Genomic DNA, 26,692 nt, shown 5'->3' with positions numbered 1-26,692 from the left:
CTGAAGTTAAGGGTACTAATTAATTGTGAATCATTCCAATACTTGAATATAAAACCTCTTGAGCCTAATGTGAAAATTTATGTAAAAACATTGTGAAAATTAGAAATGCACTGGCACTTTTTTTTAAGCAGAACTGTAGCGCTCTGTCTAGTCGAACAGACTGCTCATTTGCAAGTTGTCTATATGCAAAGCGTTCTGCCCCTGGGAGCCTAAAATCTCCTTAGCAAGTCATCTGAAATTTGAGAAGAGCTTTGTTCGGAACCTGCTTTCTGCTCTCTTCACTTTTCTTCCCTGTTTCCAGCACTGTGGGCAAAAAGCCTAAGGATGGATTACACCTGGCCAACCCAGCAACAGCCGTGGCCCAAAACAGGAGGCCTGCCCTGGGAAACCCATTTGAGTTCAAAGGAGGGTGTCTAAATATGCTTGTCTTGAGCCCTGTGCATTGGACCTTGCACTGCAGCCTTCCAACTTTAAAAGAAATTTCAGAATCCTCAGAGCCTCTGCAGGGCTCAAATTTTCTTTTGCAGATCAGACCTGGTGAAGAGGCTATTTGCTGTTCAATCCTAGGCTAGCTTTCTGCCTTTCACCTAGTGTTTGAGGTTAAGAGAAAGCAGAAAAGAGAGACTGTAAACTGATCAACACTGCATGGGCATCTGCCTCACCCAGCTTTGGGAGTCGGGGGAAGAGCCAGCCACAGGTGCTCGAGTGCAGGTGCCCAGGTGTGAGCGGCCAGGTGCAGATGCTCAGGTGTGGCAGCAGGGAGTGCACTTGGCCCATCTGCCCTGGGGAGGGCCAGCTCCCGACAGAAATAGGCCAGAGGTCAGTCTCAGGAAATGCTTGGAGCAGCCAGCAGGGTAGGGCCAAGTCATGATACACCTAGGAGTGGGAGGGGAGGCCTCTTTGGGAATTACCTGGTTTATCATTTAGCTGTTGGGGTGGGGAAGAGGTGGGAAAGACAGAAGGCTCTCCTAGGAATTGGCAGGCAGCCAGGACAGAAGTAATGGCAGCCCACTTGTGCTAGAAAGGCAGGCAGGACTTGATAGCTCAGAGATTCTCTCCTGGGCTGGGAACCACATCAACAAGTACAAATCGCCGTTGCCCTGGAAGGAAATGGCTCAGGTTTTTCCCAGTAGCTCAATGCCTAGGCACCCCCACCAGTGGTTTGGACATTTCGCTCTATTAGCTCTTCTGCTCAGTGGCCCATTCTGCTAGCCACGGCTCACATTTACTCAAGTTATGAAAAAGGTTAATTTTCCCATACTGAGTTTCTCTGCAAAAGCTGCTTTCAGTTGTGACCAGTAAGTTCCGTTGTCACCAATATGGGTACAACTGTTGTCACCCTGATATCCTGAGGCCATGATACTAAAAGTGTGAGCGCAGATCAGTGTCATTGCCATCAACTACAAGCTTGCTAGAAAGAAAACTCACCCTACACTTCCAGAATCAGAATCTGCATTTTAACAAGGCCCCCCAGGGAATCCTGTTCACACTGAGTTTTGAGAAGCTCTGTTCTAAGATATTACTCCAATCCCCAGCAAGCCAAACCGATCCTTTTCTTCGCATAATCAGAACGCTCGGTTCCAGTACTCCAGATACCAGCCATAGGAAAGCACGTTGTTCTCTCATTTCCCTTTAACCTTATCTAAAGCACTCAATTTCCTCAACCCTTAAGTCCTCATCTGTAAAATGGGAGAGATAATCCTGCTTAATTTAAGATGATTAAGTTGAATATTAAACTAGAATTTGTCCTACAAATTGTGCATCATGATTGGAATATTCAATTTTCTTATTACTCTGTGTCCTGACTCAATAACTGGGTTATACACTCCTGAAAACAGGACAATCTCTTCTCTACCTCTTTCTTTATCTTCCCTATGTACTGAAATATAGCATTCTGCCCATAATGAGGTCGACTATTTGACATTTACAAAAATGTCCCTTGGAATCCCCCTGCCAAAAAAAAAGATCGAATTTCAATTTATGACTCCAAGCACAAAGAGATCCTGTCACTTTGACCTAATTCTCTGAGGTTCATCCCTCTAAATAATTGTATTGTCTCCATCTATAAAGCACTCTGTTACTATGACAACGCACACATAATTGCATGTGTAAGTGGTTGAGGGTGGCTGTACAAGTCAGACTCCTTTCCACCAGAAAACATTCTCTCTTCCCAAATGTTACTCTCTCAGATTTGCACCAAGACCCTAGAAGTTTCTTAAACTTCCATATGCTTTATGGACACTATAGAGCAATTCCAGGAAACACTGATACAGTAGCAAAACTATTGGGAGAGGAAACTGGATGGAGATCTGGGTCCCAGTTCAGAGTCTGACACCTAATTTGCAACATAATTTGGCACAGGGCACTCAACTATTCCGGACCCTAAACCCTTCTATTGAAAGGAAAATGAGGGAACAATATGTGTTCCTATGGCTCAGTCCCTCCAAGATTCTGTACTATTCAGAGTTGATTTTAAGTGTCACTTAACTGAAATTATCCAACAAACCTTCATGTCATTAAACATTAACATGGCTCTTTTTATATGGCTTGGTTCCTATGGCTCAATCCCTATAAGATTCGGTACTATTCCGAGTTGATTTTAAGTGTCACTTAACTGAAATTATCCAACAAACCTTCGTGGCATTAAACATTAACGCAGCTCTTTTTATATGGCATGGTTCATTATCATGCCAATAAATGATTAATCGTAACTCTCTGTCTTGACCAATAATTTTGCCGGGCTTTTATGATTCACAACGTGCTCTGTGTTGTAATGCTACCTCTTGAAACTGACATCCTAGCATTTATTGTTTTTTATTACTTCCCTAATGTGGCTTTCAAAAGAGACACCAAGTGACATATTTTTAGAAGGGGTTTAAAAGTTTGATGGGGTAGAAGTAAACGTTGCTTATCTCAACTGGCAGCAGAGCCAGGCCCCAGGGACCAGCGCTTCTGTGGACTTGGCCTTTTGAGCAGCAGACCCAGCAATGAATGATCCGAACAGCTGTGTGGACAATGCAACAGTTTGCTCTGGTGCATCCTGTGTGGTACCTGACAGCAATTTCAATAACACCCTAAGTGTGGTCCTAAGTACGGTGCTGACCATCCTGTTGGCCTTGGTGATGTTCTCCATGGGATGCAACGTGGAAATCAAGAAATTTCTAGGGCACATAAAGCGGCCGTGGGGCATTTGTGTTGGCTTCCTCTGTCAGTTTGGAATCATGCCCCTCACAGGATTCGTCCTGTCTGTGGCCTTTGACATCCTCCCCATCCAGGCCGTGGTGGTGCTCATTATGGGATGCTGCCCCGGAGGAACTTCCTCCAATATCTTGGCCTATTGGGTCGATGGCGACATGGACCTGAGGTAAGATTATCTATCTACACCTCTAACTACTCAATCACCTTGGAGTAATCCTTCCAGAAGCCTATGGCATACTGAATGTCCAACTGATTTGCTACCCATCTAAAGTATGACTAAGGAATTAAACAGGACAGAATAAATGCATTCACATGCCTTCTAGCACAGCTGTTTAGCTATTTGAATTGGGGGATTTATATTTTGTGCTTGTGTTTTTAAATCTAACTCAGTTAACAGGGAGTTGCATAATTGCTGTTGATCTCTAGGAAAAGATTCAAAGCTTTTTTTAAAAAGTAATCTTTTCCAAACCACAAGCTGCAGCTGAGGAGGTTTATCCTGTTGGTAGCAGGGGGAAAAAAAAAAAGGAAAATACACTTTCTTTGTAATGATGAGGAGCTCTGGGTGCAATCAGAAAATAAAACTGTTTGTCAAACATTAGAACCTCTAGTGAGACAGTGATCAACTCCATCAAATATAGCCAGTTCTTTGGGCAAACACTTTCCTGGTATAAAACCTAAGGAAGAGTTCATATATTTGTTTCACCTCTACTGGCATTAAAAGTGGGGGAAAAGCCTACAGCAGCTTTTTTAAAAATTATGCTTACCTTACTATGAAATAAACAGAAAATGGTTTCTCCACTTCCCACAAAGTAATCTAAATTGCAATGTTTGCCCAATTCATCCTGTGCCAGTCTGAACTAGCACTGGAAAAAAAAAAAAAACTAATAGAAATAAGATGAAGCATTAATGTGACGAGACTGAGAAATTTAATGCTGAAAGTTGAATAGACAAATGTCTTTTTTCTTAGCTCATAATTCCTCATTTCCCTTGAAAGGTATGCATTTCCTTCTGCAAACCATCCAGGTGCTAACGCAATGTGTGCTTATTAAATACTGTACAGTATGCAATTAGCTCTGTTCATCCCCAGCTACTACAGGCAGAGGAGAGAAGCACAAAGTGTAGAAATGTAGCCACTGGATTGATAGAGTACCCAGTGAGCACTTAGGAACCTGCTGTCTCATTTCAACTGGTACAGGTTTCTCCAGAAGCTTTGGAAAAGTCATACAAACCCTATACCTTCACATGGCTTAGTCTTTTACATAAGAAAGCACATGATATCCACCATGCAATTGCTTTTTTTTTTTTTTTTAATTTAAGGAAAGCCCTATAAAACAACAAAGGATGGCAAGTGCTATTCAGATTTAGTTAATCTGTGAACCACAATATAGCAATAAGGTCTTTTTAGACTTCGATTTAGTTTGACCTGGACACTGATACACAGAAGTGAGAATTGTAAATGCCAGCAACTATTACACTGAGAAAAGTGAGCTACATGGAACAATGGGCCTTGACCTCCGATAAACAGCTTTCTCATAATATTTGTAACTTTTAATGCAGAGGAGTTTTGTACCTCAATGTAATGCCACACATGGAACCCTTTTATAAGACAGAAAAAAATGTGTGTGGTGCTGGACTATTAGGTTGTTGAAATGAATTCTCTTCTGTCAGCTAAAAACAGTAAGATATAACCTAAAAGCTCCAAGTTACATTTTTCTGTGGTTTTAAGGAAATCTTATTTCTCCTGAAACAGGAGATGATTGTGTAATCCTGTCAACCTATCATAACAATTCCTATAAATTATTTTTTCAATAAGAACTAAAAGTAGAATATGAAGCCTTGGTAGAAACCTCCAGCTAAATCCGTGCAAATGAATTCTTCCAGCAAGTCAGAATAAGCCCTATAACGCAACATGGAGCAACCGCACGTATCCAGAGCTCAACAAGACCCAATAAAAGACACTGCACACCCAAAATAAATTTCACTTAATCTCATAAACACTCCTCATGCAGGACCTACATAACTATTTTTATTCTAAATCTCTGTTGTGCTATTTTCCAGAAATGAGAAGCGGGGAAGGAAGCAGAGTGTTAGGAAGGGCAAAAGAGCAGATCAAAATACCTACAAAGCAAAGCAGACACTGACAACACACAGCCATCTCTCTATCGCTTATTCTCTATCACATATTCTCTCTTCATTATCAATTATTCTCTCTGGTTTCTGTAGCACTTATTCTAGTCTCTGGTCTCTGTGTCACTTATTCTACAAACACAAGAAGTTGTCACTGTATTTTAGAATAACCGATAATCATGTTTGTCAGGATGGGTCTTAATCATTGAGAAGAAGTTAAATTATACTGCTATGTAAGATGATGATATTATGCATTGTGTGTTAGGAAAACAATATTCCAATAGTTCTTTAATACAAATTAATTAAAAGAGTAGAACCTGAGTTATTGGGTAACAGTTTTCCAAAACTTTTTATTCTTCTGGATTAAGAATTGGATAACTAAAGACTTCTGATAATTTATTTAGATACAATCCTATCTAACATTTATATTTCCAATTGTATATGCTTAGAATTTTACCTTCTCCATCTCCACTTGAACTCTAGCAATGGCAAGAAGACATGACTGTTTATATTAACAGGCAGCTCCACTAATTGAGCTAATGCCACACAATGCCAGCAAAACCATTCCACCTGATTTTAACTCTTTTGGTTATGGTTCTTGGGAGAAGAAACCAAAACATTTCCCTCTCACCCTATCATCTCTTATGAACCTGGAAAGCCACTGCATTTTGCAATCTCTGGTGACTTTGAAAAATAAAAAATAATAGACAATAATCCTTGATCATTGGAATTCAGCAAGTACTATTTCAGCTCCTTCTCTGACCACTCCCAGCCTGGAAAGTTGTTTGTGAATCTGATTGGTGCACATATATTTTCACCTAAGTTACAGCTGTGCCATGGACATCACATGCACAAAAAGATCAGGGAGAAGAGAAGGTGACATTTCAGGTGAATCTGCTGGTGGCTAAAACCCATAGTTGAGGGGACACAGAAACCTCTTATGTCCTTTGTGTCTGCTCTCTACCCAGACGCAGGCAAATATCTGGTGTCTTCATGCTTCTTAATGGCCTCAGCCACATCATGCAAGGACTTCTCATTTCCTTTCTTTGGCTTCCTCTTTGGGTAAACCATTCTTATGCATCCTTCTCCCAGTTGCCCCCGATTCCTTCCCTGCCACCTACTTTCTACATTCCTTTTTATTATTTTATAGACTTTCCTACCACATCCTTTGTTCTTTGGTCAAATGCTGTTAGATTTTTCAGCTTCCAGTGTAGCATTCACTGATATTTTAGATATTCAAGAAACCTGACCCTCTGCCTAATCACAAATTCACAGCAATAAATCCTTCCTATGTCAACCCCTAAATGTCTCCTGTCTACTCTGGGAGACCTAACCCAAAACCATTTGGCTTTTTCCTTTATTCTCCCTCAAAGTAACCAAAAATTGTTTCTCTCCAGTAGCATTTATTTTACTAGCTAATATTTATTAAACACTAGTACATGCCATGCACAGTGCTAAGTACTCAAAATACGTTGTTGTATTTCATCCTCCCAAGAATCCTCTAGAGTTAGTACTATTATTTTCTGCATTTGGCAGATAATAAAGTTAAGATTCATAACCTTGACCAAGGTCATTGAGTCAATGTATGCCTGAATCAGAATTGGAATCATTCAGATCTACCCACAACCCCTATGCAGGCTCATCAGCTTTCTCTACACTCTTTCCATCACTTTTCATTTCTCCAATTTCTAGCACTGCCTATATACACTACATTAGATCCTTCACACTTGGTATTTTACTTCTAATATGATTACAGTCTTTTACATTGCTTAACACTGATTTCACTGAATTCCTCAACATTCACTAAATTTATATTGATTCTTTCTTTTATTTCCATACACGTGAAAGAAAATCTCCCTGGCAAGTCAAAATTAAGGCCAAGTGTTTATTCTTTTTTTCTTATACTTTACTCTTTTCTCTCATTCTAATATAAATTCAAGGTAGTATATGTATTTTTTATATCCATGCCTTTTATAGAACTTCAGATTTTTTTGTGTAAGACGATATTTTCTTTTGCTAATTTAGGCTCCTATATTATTTCTTAAAATTCATTATCTGTGAATTGTTTTGAATCTCATTTTGAGTGATTTGATTTTGTTCTTGTATTCATTCAAATAGCATCAACTTCCAGCCACCTATTCGCCTGTTCATCTGCAAGGTGCTTCATCAAGGCTCCTCACAAGTCTAAACCTTTCTTTCTCCAAATCCTCTTTTGTCCTTCATCACAATCCTTAAGAAACTGCTCTCAACAAACTCAAAATTATGATACAACATCATAGATTGTCGTAGCAATATTCAGAATTAAAAGTTTGTCAAGCATCTTCGAAAGAAAACCAAAGACAGAAAAAGACTTCCTTCTTTAACATTTTCTCATATTTTAAAACAAAAATTCTCAGACTTCTCTTCACTGGGATCCAGTTAATAAACCCTCCTCACTTCCCCACCAGACTCCCACCGCACTCTAGAAAAAAATATTGGATGCACAGAAACAAAAGTGATTTTATTATAGGGACAACTTTAAATCCATTCTAATATATTTTTTAAAATAAAAGATAAAAAAGAGAACCCTGAGAGAAGGGAGGAAGGAAGAGAGAAAAAAAATCACCTTCAAACTCTAGTACTTTCATTATAAGTAGGACAAAGTACTGTTAATAACAAATTAACTTGTTTGGTGTACAATTCTGCCTTAGCATCTATTTTACACCTAAATTAAGTTAACCTATAACCAGAATAGATTGAACTGCTCAGAGTTTTAAATACATCCACAGCATTTGTTACTGTTATAATATTTTAGCTCTACTAAAACAAGTATTTTTATCCAAATTATTTAAACCTATTTTAAATGAGGTCGTTCTGGTTAAAAATAAATATATTATTAGAGAAGTTAAGCTCTCTGATGAACTTTGTCCCACGCTGTGTTTTGCCAAACTGTGTAAATTTATCTACAAGCCTTGAAACGAAATTTCTCATTGTTAGCTCCTTTCTTAGTATAGTGTGTTGTTGTTGTTGTTGTCGTTGTTGTTGTTGTTGTTGTTTTGGGGGACAGGTAATATAAATATTTAGCATTTTCTTTCAAGTACACACATAATACCCTTAAGAAATGACTACTCTTGACGACCTCAATGACGACCTGTTGGGAGAAGGGCCTTTCAGAGAAATTTCTCATTTCTCTAAGTTTCCTGATTCTATTTGGTGGAACACAAAATACCACAAACATGGTAACATAAATGATCACAGCAGAGAGATGCAGGGTGCAGAGGCTCCTGCCTGTAATCCCAGCACTTTGGACGGCCTAGGCAAGCAGATCACCTGAGCCCAGGAGTTTGAGACCAGGCTGAACAACACGGTGAAACCCCATGTCTACAAAAAATGTAAAAATTAGCATGGCATGGTGGCTCGTGCCTGTAATCCCAGCTACTCGGGAGGCTGAGGTGCAAAGATCACTTGAGCCCAGGCTTCAGTGAGCCAAGAGAGTGACCCTGTACTCCAGCCTGGGTGACAGAGATAGACCCTATTTTAAAAAAAAAAAAACATAGTAGTAGCAACCAGCTCTTAATAGAGTGCTTTGCGTTGTTCTAAGTGCTGGACACCGTTGGCTCATCCTATCCTTACAGCCATTTTAAATAAGGAAACTGGTAAAGAGAAGTCAACTAAATTACTCAAATTAACACACTAAGTGGCACGGCACCGCCTGCTTTCAGCCCAGACACTGTGTGGCTTTAGAGCTCAGCCTTTAAAGGCAGAGAATGTATGCTGTGTACAGATCACCTCGAAGAGGACCAGGAAGACTCACTCCCCAGAAATCTTTCTTTGACCCACTGTCTTAGTACTAGAGATAGCATGATTTGGCATTAATTTCTCCATGTAGAGAGCCTGCTCAGCCAGACCCTCTTACTGAAATAAAACGCTGTGAGCAGGGATGATACCAGACACTAGTTCTTCTGAACACACATTTGCTAAATTGTCAGTGACTTACTCAGTGCTAAGAATTCAGGTCTACCCTGCCTGCTTGCATGCTTTCTTTTGATTTTTAAGTCAGTTTCCTCTTCTTTTATCAAGCTAGGGTCACTTGGGCAGTAATTTTTCTGCTTTATGGCAGTACACCGAGGCCTCCTCCCTTGGACATGCATTCTATTCCAGGGGCCCAGGAAGGCCGGTTCCATCTCAGCATGGTCAGACACATGCAGCCCTGATGGTGTCAGCTGCTTTAAATGTGCAGCCCTGATGGTGTCGGCTGCTTTAAATGTGTTTGCTTTTCTTTGATTCAATGTTTGAAGGATGGCACACCCAGCAAACCTTATACATTGTTTAATGATGATTTTTAACCCATTGTTTAATACTGTTTCTGACCCTTAAGAATAAAAGGGGAGGGAAGGATGGCACAAGGCAAAGTGGAAAGACACCAAATATGGCCCATTGTGCTCAAGGCTAGGCCCTGAATACACTCCAGCACATGTGTATTTCTGTTCATTACACCAGATGATGCTATAGGTTGAGACAGATTCTTGCAGGACTTCCTTATCATGAATCGAAAATAAAAATTGTTTCCCATTCTGGAGGTTGTTTGTCTACTCTGTTGATAGTTTCCTTTGCTGTGCAGAAACTTTTTAGTTTAGTTATAGTCCAACAAAACAACAAACAAACCCATTAAAATGTGGGCAAAGGACTGGAACAGACGCTTTTCAAAAGAAGTCACACATGCAGCCAACAATCATATGAAAAAAAGTTCATCATCACTGATCATTAAAGAAATGCAAATCAAAACCACAATGAGATGCCGTATCACACGAGTCAGAATGGCTATTAATAAAAAGGCAAAAATTAACAGATGCTGGCAAGGTTACAGAGAAAAAGGAACACTTATCTTCTGTTGGTGGGAGTGTAAATTAGTTCATCAATTGTGGAAAGTACTGTGGCAATTCCTCAAAGACCTAAAAACAGAAATACCACTCAACCCATCAATCCCATTACTGGGTATATACCCAAAAGAATACAAATAGTTCTGTTATAAAGACACATGCACACATATGTCCATTGCAGCACTATTTACAATAGTATACGCATAGATTCAACCTAAATGCCCATCAGTGGTAGACTGGATAAAGAAAATGTGGTACATACACACCATGGAATACCATGCAGCCATAAAAATGGACGAGATCATGTCTTTTGCAGGAACATGGATGGAGCTGGAGGCCATTATCCTTAGCAAAGTAACACAAGGACAGAAAACCAAATACAGCATGTTCTGACTTACAAGTGGGAGCTAAATGATGAGAACACATGGACACACAGAGGGGAACAACACACACTGGGGCCTATTGGAGGCTAAAGGATGGGAGGAGGGAGAGGATCAGAAAACATAACTAATGGGTACTAGGCTTAATACCTAGGCGATGAAATAATCTATATGACAAACCCCGTGACACAAGTTTACCTATATAACAAATGTGCACATGTACCCCTCAACTTAAAATAAAAGTGAAATTAAAAAATAAAAATAAAACAGCGTCTTCCCTAGAACACACAGGTGGATGTGTCAATCTGCCCGTTGCCTTTCAGCGTCAGCATGACCACATGCTCCACACTGCTTGCCCTCGGAATGATGCCGCTGTGCCTCCTTATCTATACCAAAATGTGGGTCGACTCTGGGAGCATCGTAATTCCCTATGATAACATAGGTAAGTCGTCCCTCTGCAAGACCGTTGACTGTTACCCTCAAACTCTCTGCTTACCCCCTGCTAGGCTCTCAGACCAGGCTCACACCCGACTGTTATTGCCCTAGCAGGAGTTTCTGCCCGATTTCATTATGAAGTCACCCCTGCGTTTGAAGAGTGTTGGCAGAATGTAAATTCCAAACCTTGACCTTATGGGATCACCTGTCTTTTCTTCAATTTGAATCACCAGGGAGAGGAGCCCCCTCCCCAGCCCTGTCAGTCTGGACTGAGGAGGCTTAAGCTTTGGGGACGTGGGAGCCTCCACCTATTCCTTAACCCAGAGTGTCACTAGTTCATGGTCATAGGATTTTGCATCCAGACACTTGAATTGAAGAAATTTTTTTTTTCCTTTGAGATTGAGTCTCGCTCTGCCACCCAGGCTGGAGTGCAGCGGCATGATCTCGGCTCACTGCAACCTCCACCCCCTGGGTTCAAGCAATTCTCCTGCCTCAGCCTCCCTAGTAGCTGGGATTACAAGCATGCACTACCACGCCTGGCTAATTTTTGTATTTTTAGTGGGGATGGGGTTTCGCCATGTTGGTCAGGCTGGTCTCGAACTCCTGACCTCAAGTGATCCGCCCACCTCAGCCTCCCAAAGTGGGATTACAGACATGAGCCACCGCACCTAGCCTGAAGAAATTTTTAAATATCACATAACGGTTTCAAAGTAGAGCACTGAGTAAGCAGTCCAGAGTGTCACAATAGAAAACCACTAGATGAAACACACTGTTTCTAACACTCAACTGTGAGCCACACCGTGATGCAAAAGTTGATTTAATGGCAAAGTCTGTATTTCATGCTCCAGGAGTCAAATTTACTAGTAATGACTCTGTCTCATTTCACCCCCATCCCAAAAAACTTATTTTCTGTTTCTGGGGAAACAAATTATAGTGGGAGATTAAGTTATTGTTGTAACTTAGGGACGAGGGTCAAGAGAAGAACAAGAGAGTTCCTGGTATACCAGGAATAGGCATTTCCCATAGAACTATCACTAATAAAAGACAAGATGTAGGCAAAATAGTACAACAATCACCAGGTACACTACACGCTAAATACCTGGATTTTTTTCCCCCCACTGACCTTGGAAACAAATCCCAATGAGCTGCCTTAAAAAGGTGTGGGTTTCCCATTGAAGAAAGCACCCAAGCAAAGGCTAAATGGTGAGCCACCTGGATGCTTATAAGAGGGACTCCTATTGGGATGAGAAGCTGGGCTGAAATGCCTTCCATTTCCAAGAAAGACTGCTTCCATGATTTAGTGTGATTGAGGAAATATACAACTGAATTAGAACAAACTTTGTGAATACTAATTGGGGATGATCTGTATTACAATGTTTGTAGCCTCTTCTCTCTCTCCTACTCTTACCATTACCATTAGACCATAAAAAAGAATTGTCCTCCTTGATATGCCCTATTCAGTGTGTTTTTTTTGATATACAAGATTCTTCTGACCCCTGGAGAGAACCTTCATATCATATATAACCTCCTGACAACAGACTTTAGGGTGACCCTCCACGACCACCTGCCTTTGCCTTCACGCTGCTTGACTCTCTAGCTGCTCTCTCAGTGGATGCCTTCCACAGAGCTAAAAACCATAGTTAATGTGAGTGGTAACTATTATATCCCTCTCAAAGAACCTGCCTGCTGAGTGAGGAATTTCGATTCCACATTACTCACTATAATAATTTAATAATTTAAGCCATAAAATATTCTCCTTTTGATATACATTCCCTTCTGGAAAATGGCTCATGGAAATACTGAATAATTCTAACTACAGTGTGAAAGACTTATACCATATTCTGTAATGTGAATAAATTTTGAAATAAGGAGAAAATGAAAAATCAATCAGCACCTCAATGGAGGAAACAGTCATCATAAAAGAGGTCAAGAGTGAAAAGAAAATAAAAGAAAAACAGGAAGAGAGAAAAGAAAAGGGAAAAAGAAAGAAGTTGCAAAAACAAAGATATTGTTATATGTAAAATGTTTATTCAGAAACAGAATGCTTGTTCCTCAGTACTGCAAGGAAAAATCAGCATTCAGACCAGAAGTTTTCACAGCAAGGCAATTTTACTTTCTGCAGAAAGAGTGCTCCTCACAGATGAAACAATGGCAAGAGCACACCTGAACAATGGAGGGAAGTAATTTGTATCCCTTACGCAGCTTGTCCCGACTACTGTGTCTCTCTCCATTGACTGGAACCAGACCTCACAATCTAAGCTAAAACTCGACTGGCTAATAATTTAAAACTTTTCTAAATAGGTATAGGCAATAGAGAACAAAGGAAAAGAGGAAGTTGCTTGTGAAAGGACTTAGAAAAGTAATAATATTTCCAAATAAGGAAGGGTCATACACTGTGAGCTACAACATGCCTGTGAGCATGTTCAGCACAAATAACTTGGTTAAAGTACAAGGACACAGAATGTACTTATTCCTTTATATCTAACAGCTACATAGAATAGGGCTTAACAAAGAGTTATTAGCACAAAGCAAGGAGGCTTAAAGGAAGTTAGTCTTTAAAAGAAATTATTTCTAATGTTTATTATTATTATTATTATTTTCCTTTAACAAGAAGGGAAACTTTGAAGAGGAAACTTTTTACTTCCTACAGATATTAACCCTGTGCCCAGGCCTCCAAGCTCATCTTTTTGCATTGGTTTTTCTAGTTATTTAACATAGAAAATAAATGAACTGACTGCTTCACAAGATGTTATCACTGCTTTCTAAATTGTGGCTCAGGGTAATTATTTGCCCAGGGTCACTAGGAAGCTGGAATAGCCCACAGTCTATTCTCTACACGGCTCTATGGGCAGACATGTTTGGCACAACTTCATGCTCCAGTGATCCAGTAAACACCTGAGAGCCCCCTCAGATGCTGACATCTGGATGGGGAGGAGGCAGACCATGCAGCTGGTACCACTAAAATAAAACTACTGCTGCAAATTGTTGTACTCACTCCTCTCTACTCCACATTTGTGTCTTGTGCCAAGAAGTTTATAGCCATTTCATCATTTAATTATCACAACAGCACTGTGAGGCAGACATAACTCTGCCCATTTTACAAATAAGGAAACCAAAGCTTAGAGGGGTTCAACATCTTACACAGTTCCCACAGTTTGGGAAAACAGAAATGTTTAGCTCCAAATCTATCTGACTCCCACTCCCACCACATGAATCCATTCACCACCACTCTCTTTCATTCTCATTCTTCTTTCTACCTTTCCTTCCTCTGATATCTACTGTGTAAACTTGGTTAAAGATCAAGTTACGGATTCAATGTGTAACCATGAGTGGATGCTTTTTCATCTACATAGACAGGCACTTTACAGGGGGAGCATCAGCATATAAGGCATACATAAAACAAACAGAGCCTGGCGAAATAAAAGAACAAGATTACCAGCCCACTGGAGACCAAAGTTAAAACATCCACCTCTACAGGCAGGAGCCACACACTGTGGGTGTAAAGAAAAACAGAGTCCCTTTCCCAGTCAACCCCAGGTCCCTGAAAAACTTCACCTGGCCTCATCTGGTCAGGAAAGGAAAACCAATTCTGCCATGGATTTTGGCAGGTGGTGCTGCTTGTGTGTTATCCCATTGGCTTGGGCTGCCTCAAAGAGATGAAGACTCTTAGCAGGAGGGGCCAAACAGAATCAGCACATTAAAATATAGGACGAAAACCTAACCACACTAACATTCCAAGCACAGGACTTGCACCTAGATTTAAGCTACCACATCACAAACAAGTCATATATCCAGATGGTTTTAAGACCTACAAACTTCAAAAATTTAGGCAATGGTCTAAAGACTCAGGACAGGGTGTTTCCTCCTTGTATTCACCTGTCCTCTTATTGCTATAAAGAATTACCTGTGACTGGGTAATTTATAAAGAAAAGAAGTTTGGTTGGCTCACAGTTCCACAGACTGTACAGGAAGCACGGCAGGGGAGGCCTCAGGAAACTTACAATCGTGCAGAAGGTGAAGGGGAAGCAGGCACCTTCTATATGGCTGGAGCAGGAGAAAGAGAGTAAAGAGGGATGTGTGCACACTTATAGACAACTAGATCACATGGGAACTCACTATCACAAGAACAATAAGGGGGAAGTTTGCCCCCACAATTCAATCACCTCCCACCAGGCCCCTCCTCCAACAGACCCCTCCTCTAGTTGTAATCCTCCAACTGGGGATTATAATTCAACATGAGATATGGGTGGGGACAGAGAGCCAAACCATATCACTCCCAAAACAGCAGGATGCAAGGATACCCAAGAGGGGGTTTTCTGGGTCATCTCAGCAGTGCATGTGTCAATGCCTCTCTTTCACGTTCTTTTTTCCATTATTCCCTCCTTACTCTCCCGCATTTATCTTTTTTCCTACTCTGAGTACCCTTAGTCATTATTTAATTCTGCCAACTAATTTCTGTGCAAAAGTCATCACTGACCCTTATATTGCCAGGAGGGCTAGAAGACTACAAGGAAATTATGTTTTCATCATTATTGCATTCACTTTAAATTAATATCTATTGCCTTGGATTCTAGAATCTGTTTTCCAGTCCTAGCTCACTCTACCTAGTTCAATCAATACTATGCAACATCCACTCTCAGAATGTCACCGTTCAATATCACTTTCTTATACTGCTTTAAAAGGATGTTTGAAAAAGAAACAACCTATGAAAAGTTAGAAGTTGTTGGTGCTAAATTATATGAAATCAGCTATTGGACAAATGAGTGTTAAATAACATGGAGAAACAAACCATATGATGCAAGAACAGCAGTAAATTTAACGTAGTGAAATTGAAGTATGACTCTTTTATCTGGCCGGATGAGCATGTTACTGCAAAGAACTATAATTACATGAGAGGTCGTCAAATATATTATCTCATGGAAAATTTAAAGCATGCTTTCTCAACTTATATTCTCACCTCTCTGCTGTAAATTTGAATAACTAAAGCTAGTTTTAACCAGAAGTCATGAGATGTCAGAACACCTGGTGACCTTGAGCTAATTTTGGACATTTTCTTTCATTTTACAATATTTTAAATTTATTTTTTATTTCTACTACCATGAACTAGCAAACACATGTAAAATATCATCTTTGTATGCCATACACACACATACACACACACACACACACACACACAAAAAACCTTGGTGAGCTATTCTTCCTAGAACTATAAAGATCCAAAGACTAAAGAAGTCAAGACTCTGACAAACTGAAACTAACATATACTGGCAATATAAGAAACTCTAAAAAATTAATGCAGAATTTAGTGAAAGAATTTATAACATTGATATTATCATTTATCTACCAATAATATTAAATTATTTACTGGAGTGGGTGAAGAAGTAGAGTGAGTGTGTGTGTGTGCGTGTGTGTGTGTAATTCTGTATACTGTTTTGTGTATTCAAGAAGGAAGACTGCAATACTACTTAAGCCTTCTTCAGTCTGTTTGTTCTTCTGTGTTTCTCTTTCCTGTGTCACCTGTTCTGCTGATGACATTGCCCTTCTGTCATCTTTAGGTACGTCTCTGGTTGCTCTTGTTGTTCCTGTTTCCATTGGAATGTTTGTTAATCACAAATGGCCCCAAAAAGCAAAGATCATACTTAAAGTAAGTATCCCAGTTCACACCGTTAAATGTTCCACCATGACAATCAAAACGACAGGGTTTTCCATCCATGAAATGCTTTTATTCTCATTATATGATTACTGTTGAGTGGAGGCCTGAAGTCATCAGCCATGCAGTCTTCTCTTTTAGAATGCCCTTCTTTATATGTGTGTAGAGGAGAGAGCTGGGATCTCACTGTGTTGCTAATGCTATTCTTGAACTCCTGTGCTCAAGTGATCCTCCCAAAGTGCTGGGATTACAGGTGTGAGACACTGCACCCAGCCTAGCATGCCCTTCTTTATTGCAGTCACAGGAAAAATTTCTACCCATTCTTTAAGACACTCAACTGAACTATCACCTCCTGATTTTACTCTATTCTGTCCTCACCACATATTACTGTTATCTCTGTTATGTGAATTTGTGTTATACAATGTATCTTAATGGCTTTCTTAGAAAATAGAACTTATCTTTCTTATGTCTGTATCCATATGGCCATTTCATTGCTGGCAATCAGTAAATGCTATTTATATAGTAACTATTCACTCCCCTTCACTAACTATATTCTAGCTAGATGATCTGGATGTGGTTGTAGATAATATAGATAGATTCTGCTGCTCAGGGGGCAAAGTAAGTCCATTGTATTCCTTACTTTTCTTGACAAAAAATATGTTTATAATCTCCAAATTTTGTTTTAAATGTGAAAAGGAGAAAAAAAATAGCAACAGTGCTTTTCATTTGCTTATACCTTTTTAAAAGTTGTATAGAGTTCTATACCCATTTTCTCATTATCATAACAATCATAAAAGGAAGCTGGGGCGAGATTTTATCCCCAATTACAAATGAAGAAACTACAGTTCAGAAAGTTCGTGATTTACTGAAGGAAACAGAATAGGAGTAGTTGAATCCGGAGGCCAAGTCTTCCAGGTTCTCATTGAAATGGGCTGTCTTTTTGTTCTGACAAGGATAATTTGCAAGCCAGAAAATATTCAGGCTAATTGCAAATGGATGCTACTTGTCCTGTTGTGTAATTAAAGCTTAAAGCATGGGACAAGCACCAGGATTTCCAGTGGCCTGATTGCAGCCTCCCGGCTAGAAGCACATAGAAAGACAATTTTACCATCACTTTCCCCAAGGGCAAGGAGACCTCTGAGGTTTCGTCTCTGACGAGCATACTTGGATTTGCTTTGACTCATGATTACTTGTTCACTTGTTCCCTTTTTTTCAGATTGGGTCCATTGCGGGCGCCATCCTTATTGTGCTCATAGCTGTGGTTGGAGGAATATTGTACCAAAGCGCCTGGATCATCGCTCCCAAATTGTGGATTATAGGGACAATATTTCCTGTGGCAGGTTACTCCCTGGGGTTTCTTCTAGCTAGAATCGCTGGTCTACCCTGGCACAGGTATGGCACTTTAGTAAACCACATTGGGAATTTTAATCTGTAATGTCTGTTGTATTCCTTTGCTAGAGTTGCCATAAGACAGAACCACAAACTGAGTAACTTAAACAACAGACTGTTATTGTCTCGCAGTTTCAGAGACTAGAAGTGAAAATGAAGGTGTCACTGGATTGATTCTTTCTGAGGGTTATGATGGAGGGATCCCTTATTGGCCTCCCTCGTGGCTGCAAACAGCCGTCTTCTTCCTGTGTCTTCCCTCAGTGCACATCTCTGTGGCCAGACTCCCTTTTTGATAAGGACACCAGTCATTGGATGAGGGCCCCCTCTAATGAACTCATCTTAACTAATTATATCTGCAATGACCCTGTTTCCACATAAGGTCACATCCTGAGGTGCGGAGTGTTAGGACTTCAACACATGAATTTGGCGGAGAGGGAGACATAATCAACCCAAAACAGCTGCAAACACTGAAGACAGGATCAAAATCCTTAGCCTTTCATCAATCACATTCATCCTATTTCTGAATATGTCATTCTAAATAGGCCCATTCATTCCAAAGTCATGCAAGTCCCCAGAAAGAAAATACTGACTGCCTCTTTTTTGGTCAAAGTATTCTGGACCATTCCACTTTCTGTGCAGATGGGGCTCTTCCACTGCTAAGCATTCTTATTCTCTGAGTGGAGTGACATTAATGAAAGCAGTTGGGCTGCCCTGGAATAGACAAGCGTTCCTCCAGCTGGCAGCAGGGTGAGCTCATCCTCCAAAGGCGCCAAATATTAGAAAGGGTTTTGCACTTCTGGATTTGACACTGGGTAAAAACAATTCTTTTTGACTAATCCATCGAATCCACAGGCAGAGAGAACACAGGTGTAGGGACAGATGCACGTATGAAGTTGGGAAAGAGAGGAGTGGCAACGGGCAGCGAGAAGGGCACAGTGTTTGAGTCAGGCAGACCTGGGCTTCCCTTCCAATCCTACCACACACCACCCGGGGGACCTCAGGCCCAGCACTCTCTCTTTCTCTGAGTTTTATCATCTGTAGAGTGGGGACAATAATTTCTACCTTACAGACTTTTTGTCAAGATTTAAACATTTTTTTTTTGAGACAGGGTCTCACTCTGTCACTCAGGATGGAGTCCAGTGACACAATCATAGCTCCCTGAAGCCTCAGCTCAAGTGATTCTCCTGCCTCAGCCTCCAGAGAAGCTGGGACTACAGACACACACCACCTTGCCTGGCTAATTTTTTTTGTTTTGTCTTGTTTTTTAGAAACAGGGTCTCATTATGCGGCCCAGGGTGATCTTGAACTCCTGGACACTTGGGCTCAAGAAATCCTCCCACTTCAGCCTCCCAAAGTGCTGGGATTACTGGTGTGAGCCACCTGTTTAGCCCAGCCTAAACAAAACAAATTAAACAATAAAACAGCGACAACAAATACCATATCTTGAGCATTTTCTGAGCTGCTGCCCTGTGCTCTAGACTGTTACCAAAATCATAATTGAAAAGGGTGAAATGAACCCTCTTGGCCACTTACCGAACACTGTGGTAAATGAGCCAACTCTTCATATGTACATATTAAATATATTTATGTATATTATATACAATGGGTGATATGATGTATAATATACCATAAGTATTACATTTATTCCATAGAAAGTCATATATTGAATAAGCCTATCTTAAATATATGCATTAAAAGCAGAGACAAGATGCTCATTTATGTACTTATTATTATATCTGCTTGTAATGTCTCACAATAACAAAACAACAGCTAAAACATATGCTCTCTTAACATCTTCTTTAGGTGCCGAACGGTTGCTTTTGAAACGGGGATGCAGAACACGCAGCTATGTTCCACCATCGTTCAGCTCTCCTTCACTCCTGAGGAGCTCAATATCGTATTCACCTTCCCGCTCATCTACAGCATTTTCCAGCTCGCCTTTGCCGCAATATTCTTAGGATGTAAGGAATCATGCCAATCCCATTTCATGATGATCTTTGAAAAATCCTGGAGTTGCTAAAACAACATTTTTTTAAAACTCCCCATTCCTGGTGGTGAATTGTACAAATATATGAGAGGAAAAAGCCACCGTCATGTTATCATGACTTTCCAATTGCTGATGAAAAGATGGTAGTTTTACCAAAAGATTCTAGCAAAGATTATTTTTAAGTGAAAAGTAATGGAGGTCAATTCTCTCCATTGACTTTCTTTTCCTGAGTAATTAGGAAGGCAGAGGAACCTGTCCGGACCATTTTATTGTGCGCCTTTCGGCATTCGCCCAGGAACTCAGGATTTGGGATCTTTTTCAAAACATTGTCTTGATATGCTTTATAAATATAGGATATTTATCAGAAAACTGGTACACAAAGAAAATTTAACAGGCTAACTTACAAGGCAGATGTGTGTGTGTGCATATGTGTATACACACACACACACACACACACACATATATATATTTTAAATACCCATATAATTGAAGTGATTGAAGCAAAAATATTCTTCATGTAAAGTACTAGGTGTAGTTTAAGTAATTCCTACTTCTCCTGTCCTGTGACATGAAGCTCTCAGCGTCTCCCGTCAGGCCCCACCACCCACTGGCCTTCACCTAGTTGAAAATTCTTTCTACATTTTCCTTTCCAAGGGCTGATAATATCTAACCTCTATTTTTACATTCTATTTTTTTTTTATTAAAAAGCTAGTTTTTAAAGCCTCATGACATTTTAATGGGGAATATAAAGTGAAGGCACACAACAAAACTAATGTAAATGTTAAGTCACTAAATGTCCAGAGATACAGTTTGGTTTTGTTTGGTTTTGCTTTACTTTACCTTCCTTTTTTTTTTTTTTTTTTTTTTTTGTGAGATGGAATCTTGTTCCGTCACCCAGGCTGGAGTGCAGTGGACTGCATCATTTCATAATGATCTTCTTTGAAGATCTTGGCTCACTGCAACCTCTGCCTAGCAGGTTCACGCCATTCTCCCACCTCAGCCTCCCAAGCAGCTAGGACTACAGGCACCTGCCACCACGCCCGGCTAATTTTGTGTTTGTATTTTTAGTAGAGACGGGGATCCGAGGCGGGCGGATCGGGAGGTCAGGAGATCAAGATTATCCTGGCTAACATGGTGAAACCCCGTCTCTACCAAAAATATGGTTTTGCTTTACTTTTCTACTTAACTTCATCAGCTCTTCAACCTGCCCTCAGATGCGGATCTCCTCTGCACTACTGTCTTGAATGTCATTCTCAAATCAAAGGCTTCCTTTCTAGAATAGAATACTCTGGATCCACTGAAAATATTCCACAGATTTATCGCTACTCCAGGAAGCAGGAGTCCAGGCCTAATTACCTTGTTTTCTGTATAATAACCTTGTTTGTACAGAGCTCTGCTAATTTGGCACACAGTGGGATTTTTCCAAATAATTACTTAATGGTGTCAGTAGATAAGCCAGAGAAAGTGGACTGGTTGATAGAACAATTAAGTAAATGCACTAGTTGAAAACTAACTCCAAAGAGATTGATTAATAAAAAATCAAGTTGAAGGAATGAGGAAAAGGGAGCACTCAAGTTGGTCTTGAAATTTCCCACAGTTATATCAGTAAGTATAAAAATAAGGGCGGAATCTTTGTTAAGTGTATACAATGCCTGGAAACATATTTTGGTGATAAGACTAGGAATCTAAATATTTTTTGGATAAAGGAGAGAAAAAAAAGAAAAGGGAAAAAAGGAAGGATGGGGGAGGGAAGGAGGGAGGAAGGCAGGAAGAGAAGGGGGGAAAGAAAAAGGGATAAATAAGAAGTATAGTTTGGTTAAATGAAATCATTGGCATAAGTTTAAGCTGAAGGACTCTCAGCTCAAAACAGTTTATAATAAGTGGCGGATCTTCAAATTGACCACAAGCTCAATTAAATTCAATAGTGTGGTTCAGTGGCTTCGAAAATAATATATTACTAGAAGTTCAGGGACCAATCTAAAGGAGATATTGATCTTGGGTTAATAAGATCTTTGAAGCAAGTCATTGTCTCTCTTGGCTGTGTATCATAATGAAAGTTAACATTTATTGAGCATTTACTATTCTTCACAGACCATGCTAGGCATTTAATTTTATCTCATTTAATGTTCACAATTGCCTTATGAGGTAGATAATATTACTATGGCCATTTTATATGTGAGGCATTAGAATTTGAGGGGCCCTATAAGTAGTATTTTCTGTCCTCCTCTTGCCTTTGTGACCAATTGAGAAGTAGAAGAAAAATCAGATATTCAGATAACAAAATAGCCCTTTTACTATGGATAAAACTTAATTGAAAAACATGACTTGAATCTGCAACCAAATGGGCTTGTTGAAACCACCCTTTCCTCCACTGCCTCACACATGTGCAGACATGTACTCACACATACATAGACACCACAGGTCTTGCCTCGCAGGGCAGAGCCTACCCTGATGAGCTGACCTTAAAAATAAGCCGAGAAATGCTTGCTACCAGAGACCAGCAGCTAAACAGAAAAGAGGAAGGCTGATCGCCCATCAGCCGAGTCTCTTCTCTCCGGGAATGAAGATTGAATGAAGGCAGGGAGGGAACTGGAATGTTGTTCTAGTTCAAGTCCTTCTACAGCAGACCATCGAACCAAGGTCCTGGAGGTTGCACTGCACCATGTGTATATGTATTAAGAATGAGCACATTAACTGGGATATGGTAGTACACAATAAATCCTCGCTATTGTTCTCATCATTGTCGAGTACCACGTGCAGGGCTGAATGCCTGAAGAAGGCTTGTGGCTGCCCTGAGCAAATGTCTCATAAAGATTTACGCTAGGTCTTCCTGAAGTGCAGTCATCCCTCTCGCCATGAGTAACCATGGAACTAAGAATGGTGATTTCTTTCTCTAAGCAGCCTCCAGTCTACAGAAAATGTGATCTGCCATGTGAATCATAGGTTAGAATCTCTAGGCAAAGTAATTTTGCAGTGTATTATTATAAAATTTACTTAACCACCTGTGTATTGTTTTCTAGTTTATGTGGCATACAAGAAATGTCATGGGAAAAACAAGGCAGAAATTCCCGAGAGCAAAGAAAATGAAATGGAGCCGGAGTCATCGTTTTATAAGATAAATGGAGGATTTAAACCCGATGAAAAGTAGACATCAAGTGGACAAAAGAGACGAGTTCTAAATTACATTCTTAAACCATAACTATATTTAATTATTTGTTTTGGTAGGACAGTTGGCAGAAAAGAGTTAAAGTGGAAATCTGAATTTCATTTGAATTCATGTATTGGTTTCAGTACCAAGTGACTGGTGGCCCAATTCTTTAATGGGACAAATATTGTTTCATATATATATACACATATGTTTTATATATGTATGTATACTCATATAGATACATTGTCATTGAAATATTCCCCCATAATATTCTGAAGCTAAACCTGACATAGGGAACACCGAGAATGAGAACTTCGTCACACCAAAACTGAATTCTTACGCAGAACCTCCTAGCCCAGAGATGAGGACCTGACTTTCTGTATGTTAAAGTAGATGTAATGAATTATTATTATTATTATTATAGTGGTCAAGATTTTCTTCAGTGTTTATGATTATAAAAATTGACACGAACATCTTTCACTGATATTTTAATCATTATTTTGAAAGCTTTGCAACCCATTTATTTATATAACTATGTTATATAACTATGTAATATAACACGGGCAAATATCTGACTTCTGTATTTTTAAAAAATTGCCTTCTCCAGGGACAGTCCAAAAGCAGAACTGAGAGGAAATTATTACGAAGTAGAATTCAATAACCATATTGGATGCAGGCTCTTAACTCAGCTGGAATATTGCACATCTGTTGCTCTACCTCAGGGGTCCAGTGATACCCACTAGATCTTTCAAGGAAAAACACAATTCTTTCAAGTGGTTTGTATTTGGCAAAGAGCTCTTCAAACCTGGAAGAGGGACTTCCTCAAGGTTTTCCTGTGTGCAGCGGGTCCACGTAGCTAATATGACAACTATTCCGTTCACAGTGACCACCCACAGTAAGCAACATGGTCAGGGAGGTAGCAGGAGGTGCAAAGACAGAAGTATTGGGAGAAATAGCATGACTCTACTGGAGGAATGAATTCAATGGGTGATAGTATAAAATACATAGAAAACACAAGTAACAGAAACCCGGTTGAAATGCTTAATTAGAGCCAATTAGATGTGCAGGAGTAAGTAGCATAAGAAGAATCAAGTCTGGGAGTGATCAGGAAATGAGTATTAAACAGTATTTGAAACAGAGAACATGTCCCAGGGCCCTAAAGTCAGAAGGGCCCCACCAGCCAGGCAAGTTGTTTGGATGCTGTAAGTAGGTGTAGCCAAGGGAAGCCACGAGCATCTGACATATGGCAGCAGGGGTTTCTGGTTGCCAGGGGAAAATAACTTGTTAAGTGCTGAGCTTTCAATTATAAGATCGAATTTAATTTCCTTTCCCTCTTTCTGCAGCAATCAGAGTACACAATCTTATCCACTCGGTCCTTAGTGGTTTTGTTCCATTTTGTGCTGGATATTTTCACTGCCTCATAGAGTCCATTTCAAGTGTTTTGGCTGAAAGGGCTTTTTGCATTTGCATGTTCTGAGTTCAGATCCTGCTGGCGCACCCATGCATTATGGAAACAGGAACTCAACTTAGCTCTTCCAGTAGAGGAATGAGGGATGGATTCTGCTTTTAAAATTCATAGCATTTATCTTTTTATACTAGGTTTCCATTTACAGTTGAATAAGTGCTTCATATTTTTCCATCATTAGACAAATACAAAATGGACTAAATAATTTTAAGAAATAGTGGAGGAGAGGGGGTACAGATTTCCTTCTTAGTGAGTGTCAAAGAATATGCTCCCAATGGTGGAAAGGAAGATTTTCAGTCTAGTGGCTAAGTACCTCCTACACATTTCTCATCCCATCAAAAGATAGACAGGTGCACTAAAGGGACCCTGAGAACTCGTATCGTAATTTCAACATACCCAAAATCAAGGGCCCGGATGCCAGCAACTGCAGCAAGCAGGTTTCTCCTCCCTGTTGATCCAGATAGGTGAACGAGACAGAACTTGGCTTTCTTACATGATGCGGTATCTTGTGACTTGTGTCTTTTTCCCTACCGTGCTAGTGGGAAGAAAAATAGTTGAGCTTTCTAAAACGATAGCTCTCTATTTTTAAACGAATTTGAAAAGTCGATTAAATTATGTATTTTATTGCCTCTGTGAGTATCATATTAAATGAATATTTTATTTTAAAGGCTTAAATAAATGAAAATGATTTTTGTAATGTTTGGTCTAGTTGAATCTTTGTGACTTGTGTCAAGATTTTCTCACTGCTCAGTTCTAGAGATACAAATAAGGTGGAGTTTCTCAGATATTAAATTGTTCTTTGAAAAGCGCCTGAAAGAAACTCTTAATTAAACACTCTCGTAATTCGGTCTCCCACTGATACTGACTGGGATTTTCCTCCAGAAATCATACGGGGGAACATTAATTAAAGACTCTTAAAAATAGTTTGACAGTGATAGCTGATTTAAAATAATAATGAAAGTATTTTATGAACTTACATATGAAGTCACCATCTTCTACAAAATGGTGATGTATATACATATATATACATATGTGTGTGTATATATATATAAAATGGTAACCTATTTAAAATAATACAAGTATTTCATGAACTTATAAATAAAGCTTTCACCTCCTACAAAATGGTGGTAGATAATATATGTATATATTATATATATGTCATATATATAATATACACGTACACAAAGAATTATGGAGCTCTTGCATTAAAATCTCTCATAAATGAGACTTGAAGAAATTCAGGTTATCAACCTCATTTGACTCCTCCTCAAAGACGTCATTCTCTTTTCCATCTAGGAAACTCTCACTCTCTTCCAGCAGGAAACAATTTATCTCCTTGGAATATTTGATATCCCATTGCTTCTCAATCCTTCACCTTTTCAAAAACTACATAAGTTTAGAACAACAGTCTTCAAATTGCAAACTTCAAACTGTGGTATGGTTACCTCTGGGAGTTCATGCAATTGTTCAAAGGGTATGCAGGCATAGATAGGGAGTAAGTTTCCATTTCTTCAACTTCCAGATGTATGCCTTCCTGAAACTGCCCTGCCTGAAATGCCCAGTGTTTGAGTTGTCCTGGGTTCTCCATTTCCACCTCCTCTTTCACGTCCAGGCCTTATTCTCAGGCCTAATCTTACTATGGTACATTGGTCAAGGGTAGGAATATTTTTTTAACACCAAGCAAACAATTCAAAATATTGATACCTGAGAAAAGCTTATTTTTCCCAATTGTATAGATATGTACTCAATGACTTAGAAAGGAAGTATTTGGGCCCGTGTTGGAATATTTGTATAGGAATGTATTTCATGATTTAGAAATGAAGTATTTGGGCTTGTGTTCAAACATTTTGAATATATAAAGTGGTCTAGGAGTGAAGACAATTTTCCATTAACATGCCAGCACTTCCATCCCAATATTTAACCACAAAAGCCATCACCTTTGAGAGTAATACTGTGAGAGCAAACAAAGTAGCGTTGGTTAGAGACATTGAAAGAGGACACAGGGTATTTTTTCCTCCAAGAGATACCAAACTATGACAAATGTTTGAGCCTTA

At 39.6% G+C, this 26,692-nt stretch overlaps 1 protein-coding gene across 1 annotated transcript; it reads left to right on the top strand.

Moving 5' to 3' along the window:
- On the top strand, positions 1–25,335 carry SLC10A2 (solute carrier family 10 member 2). The gene is made up of 6 exons (XM_003914055.4): positions 1–3,364; positions 10,888–11,006; positions 16,555–16,643; positions 17,866–18,041; positions 19,842–19,999; positions 23,046–25,335. Exons 1-6 carry the CDS (start codon positions 2,988–2,990, stop codon positions 23,171–23,173), a joined length of 1,047 nt encoding a protein of 348 aa, XP_003914104.1. The 5' UTR covers positions 1–2,987; the 3' UTR covers positions 23,174–25,335.
- The last annotated feature ends 1,357 nt before the right edge of the window (positions 25,336–26,692 follow it).

The sequence above is a fragment of the Papio anubis genome, chromosome 15 (assembly GCF_008728515.1).
Source record: "Papio anubis isolate 15944 chromosome 15, Panubis1.0, whole genome shotgun sequence".
Classification (NCBI taxonomy): domain Eukaryota; kingdom Metazoa; phylum Chordata; class Mammalia; order Primates; family Cercopithecidae; genus Papio; species Papio anubis.
Note: the sequence above shows the minus strand (reverse complement) of the source record. Positions and strands in the feature narration are given on the sequence as shown.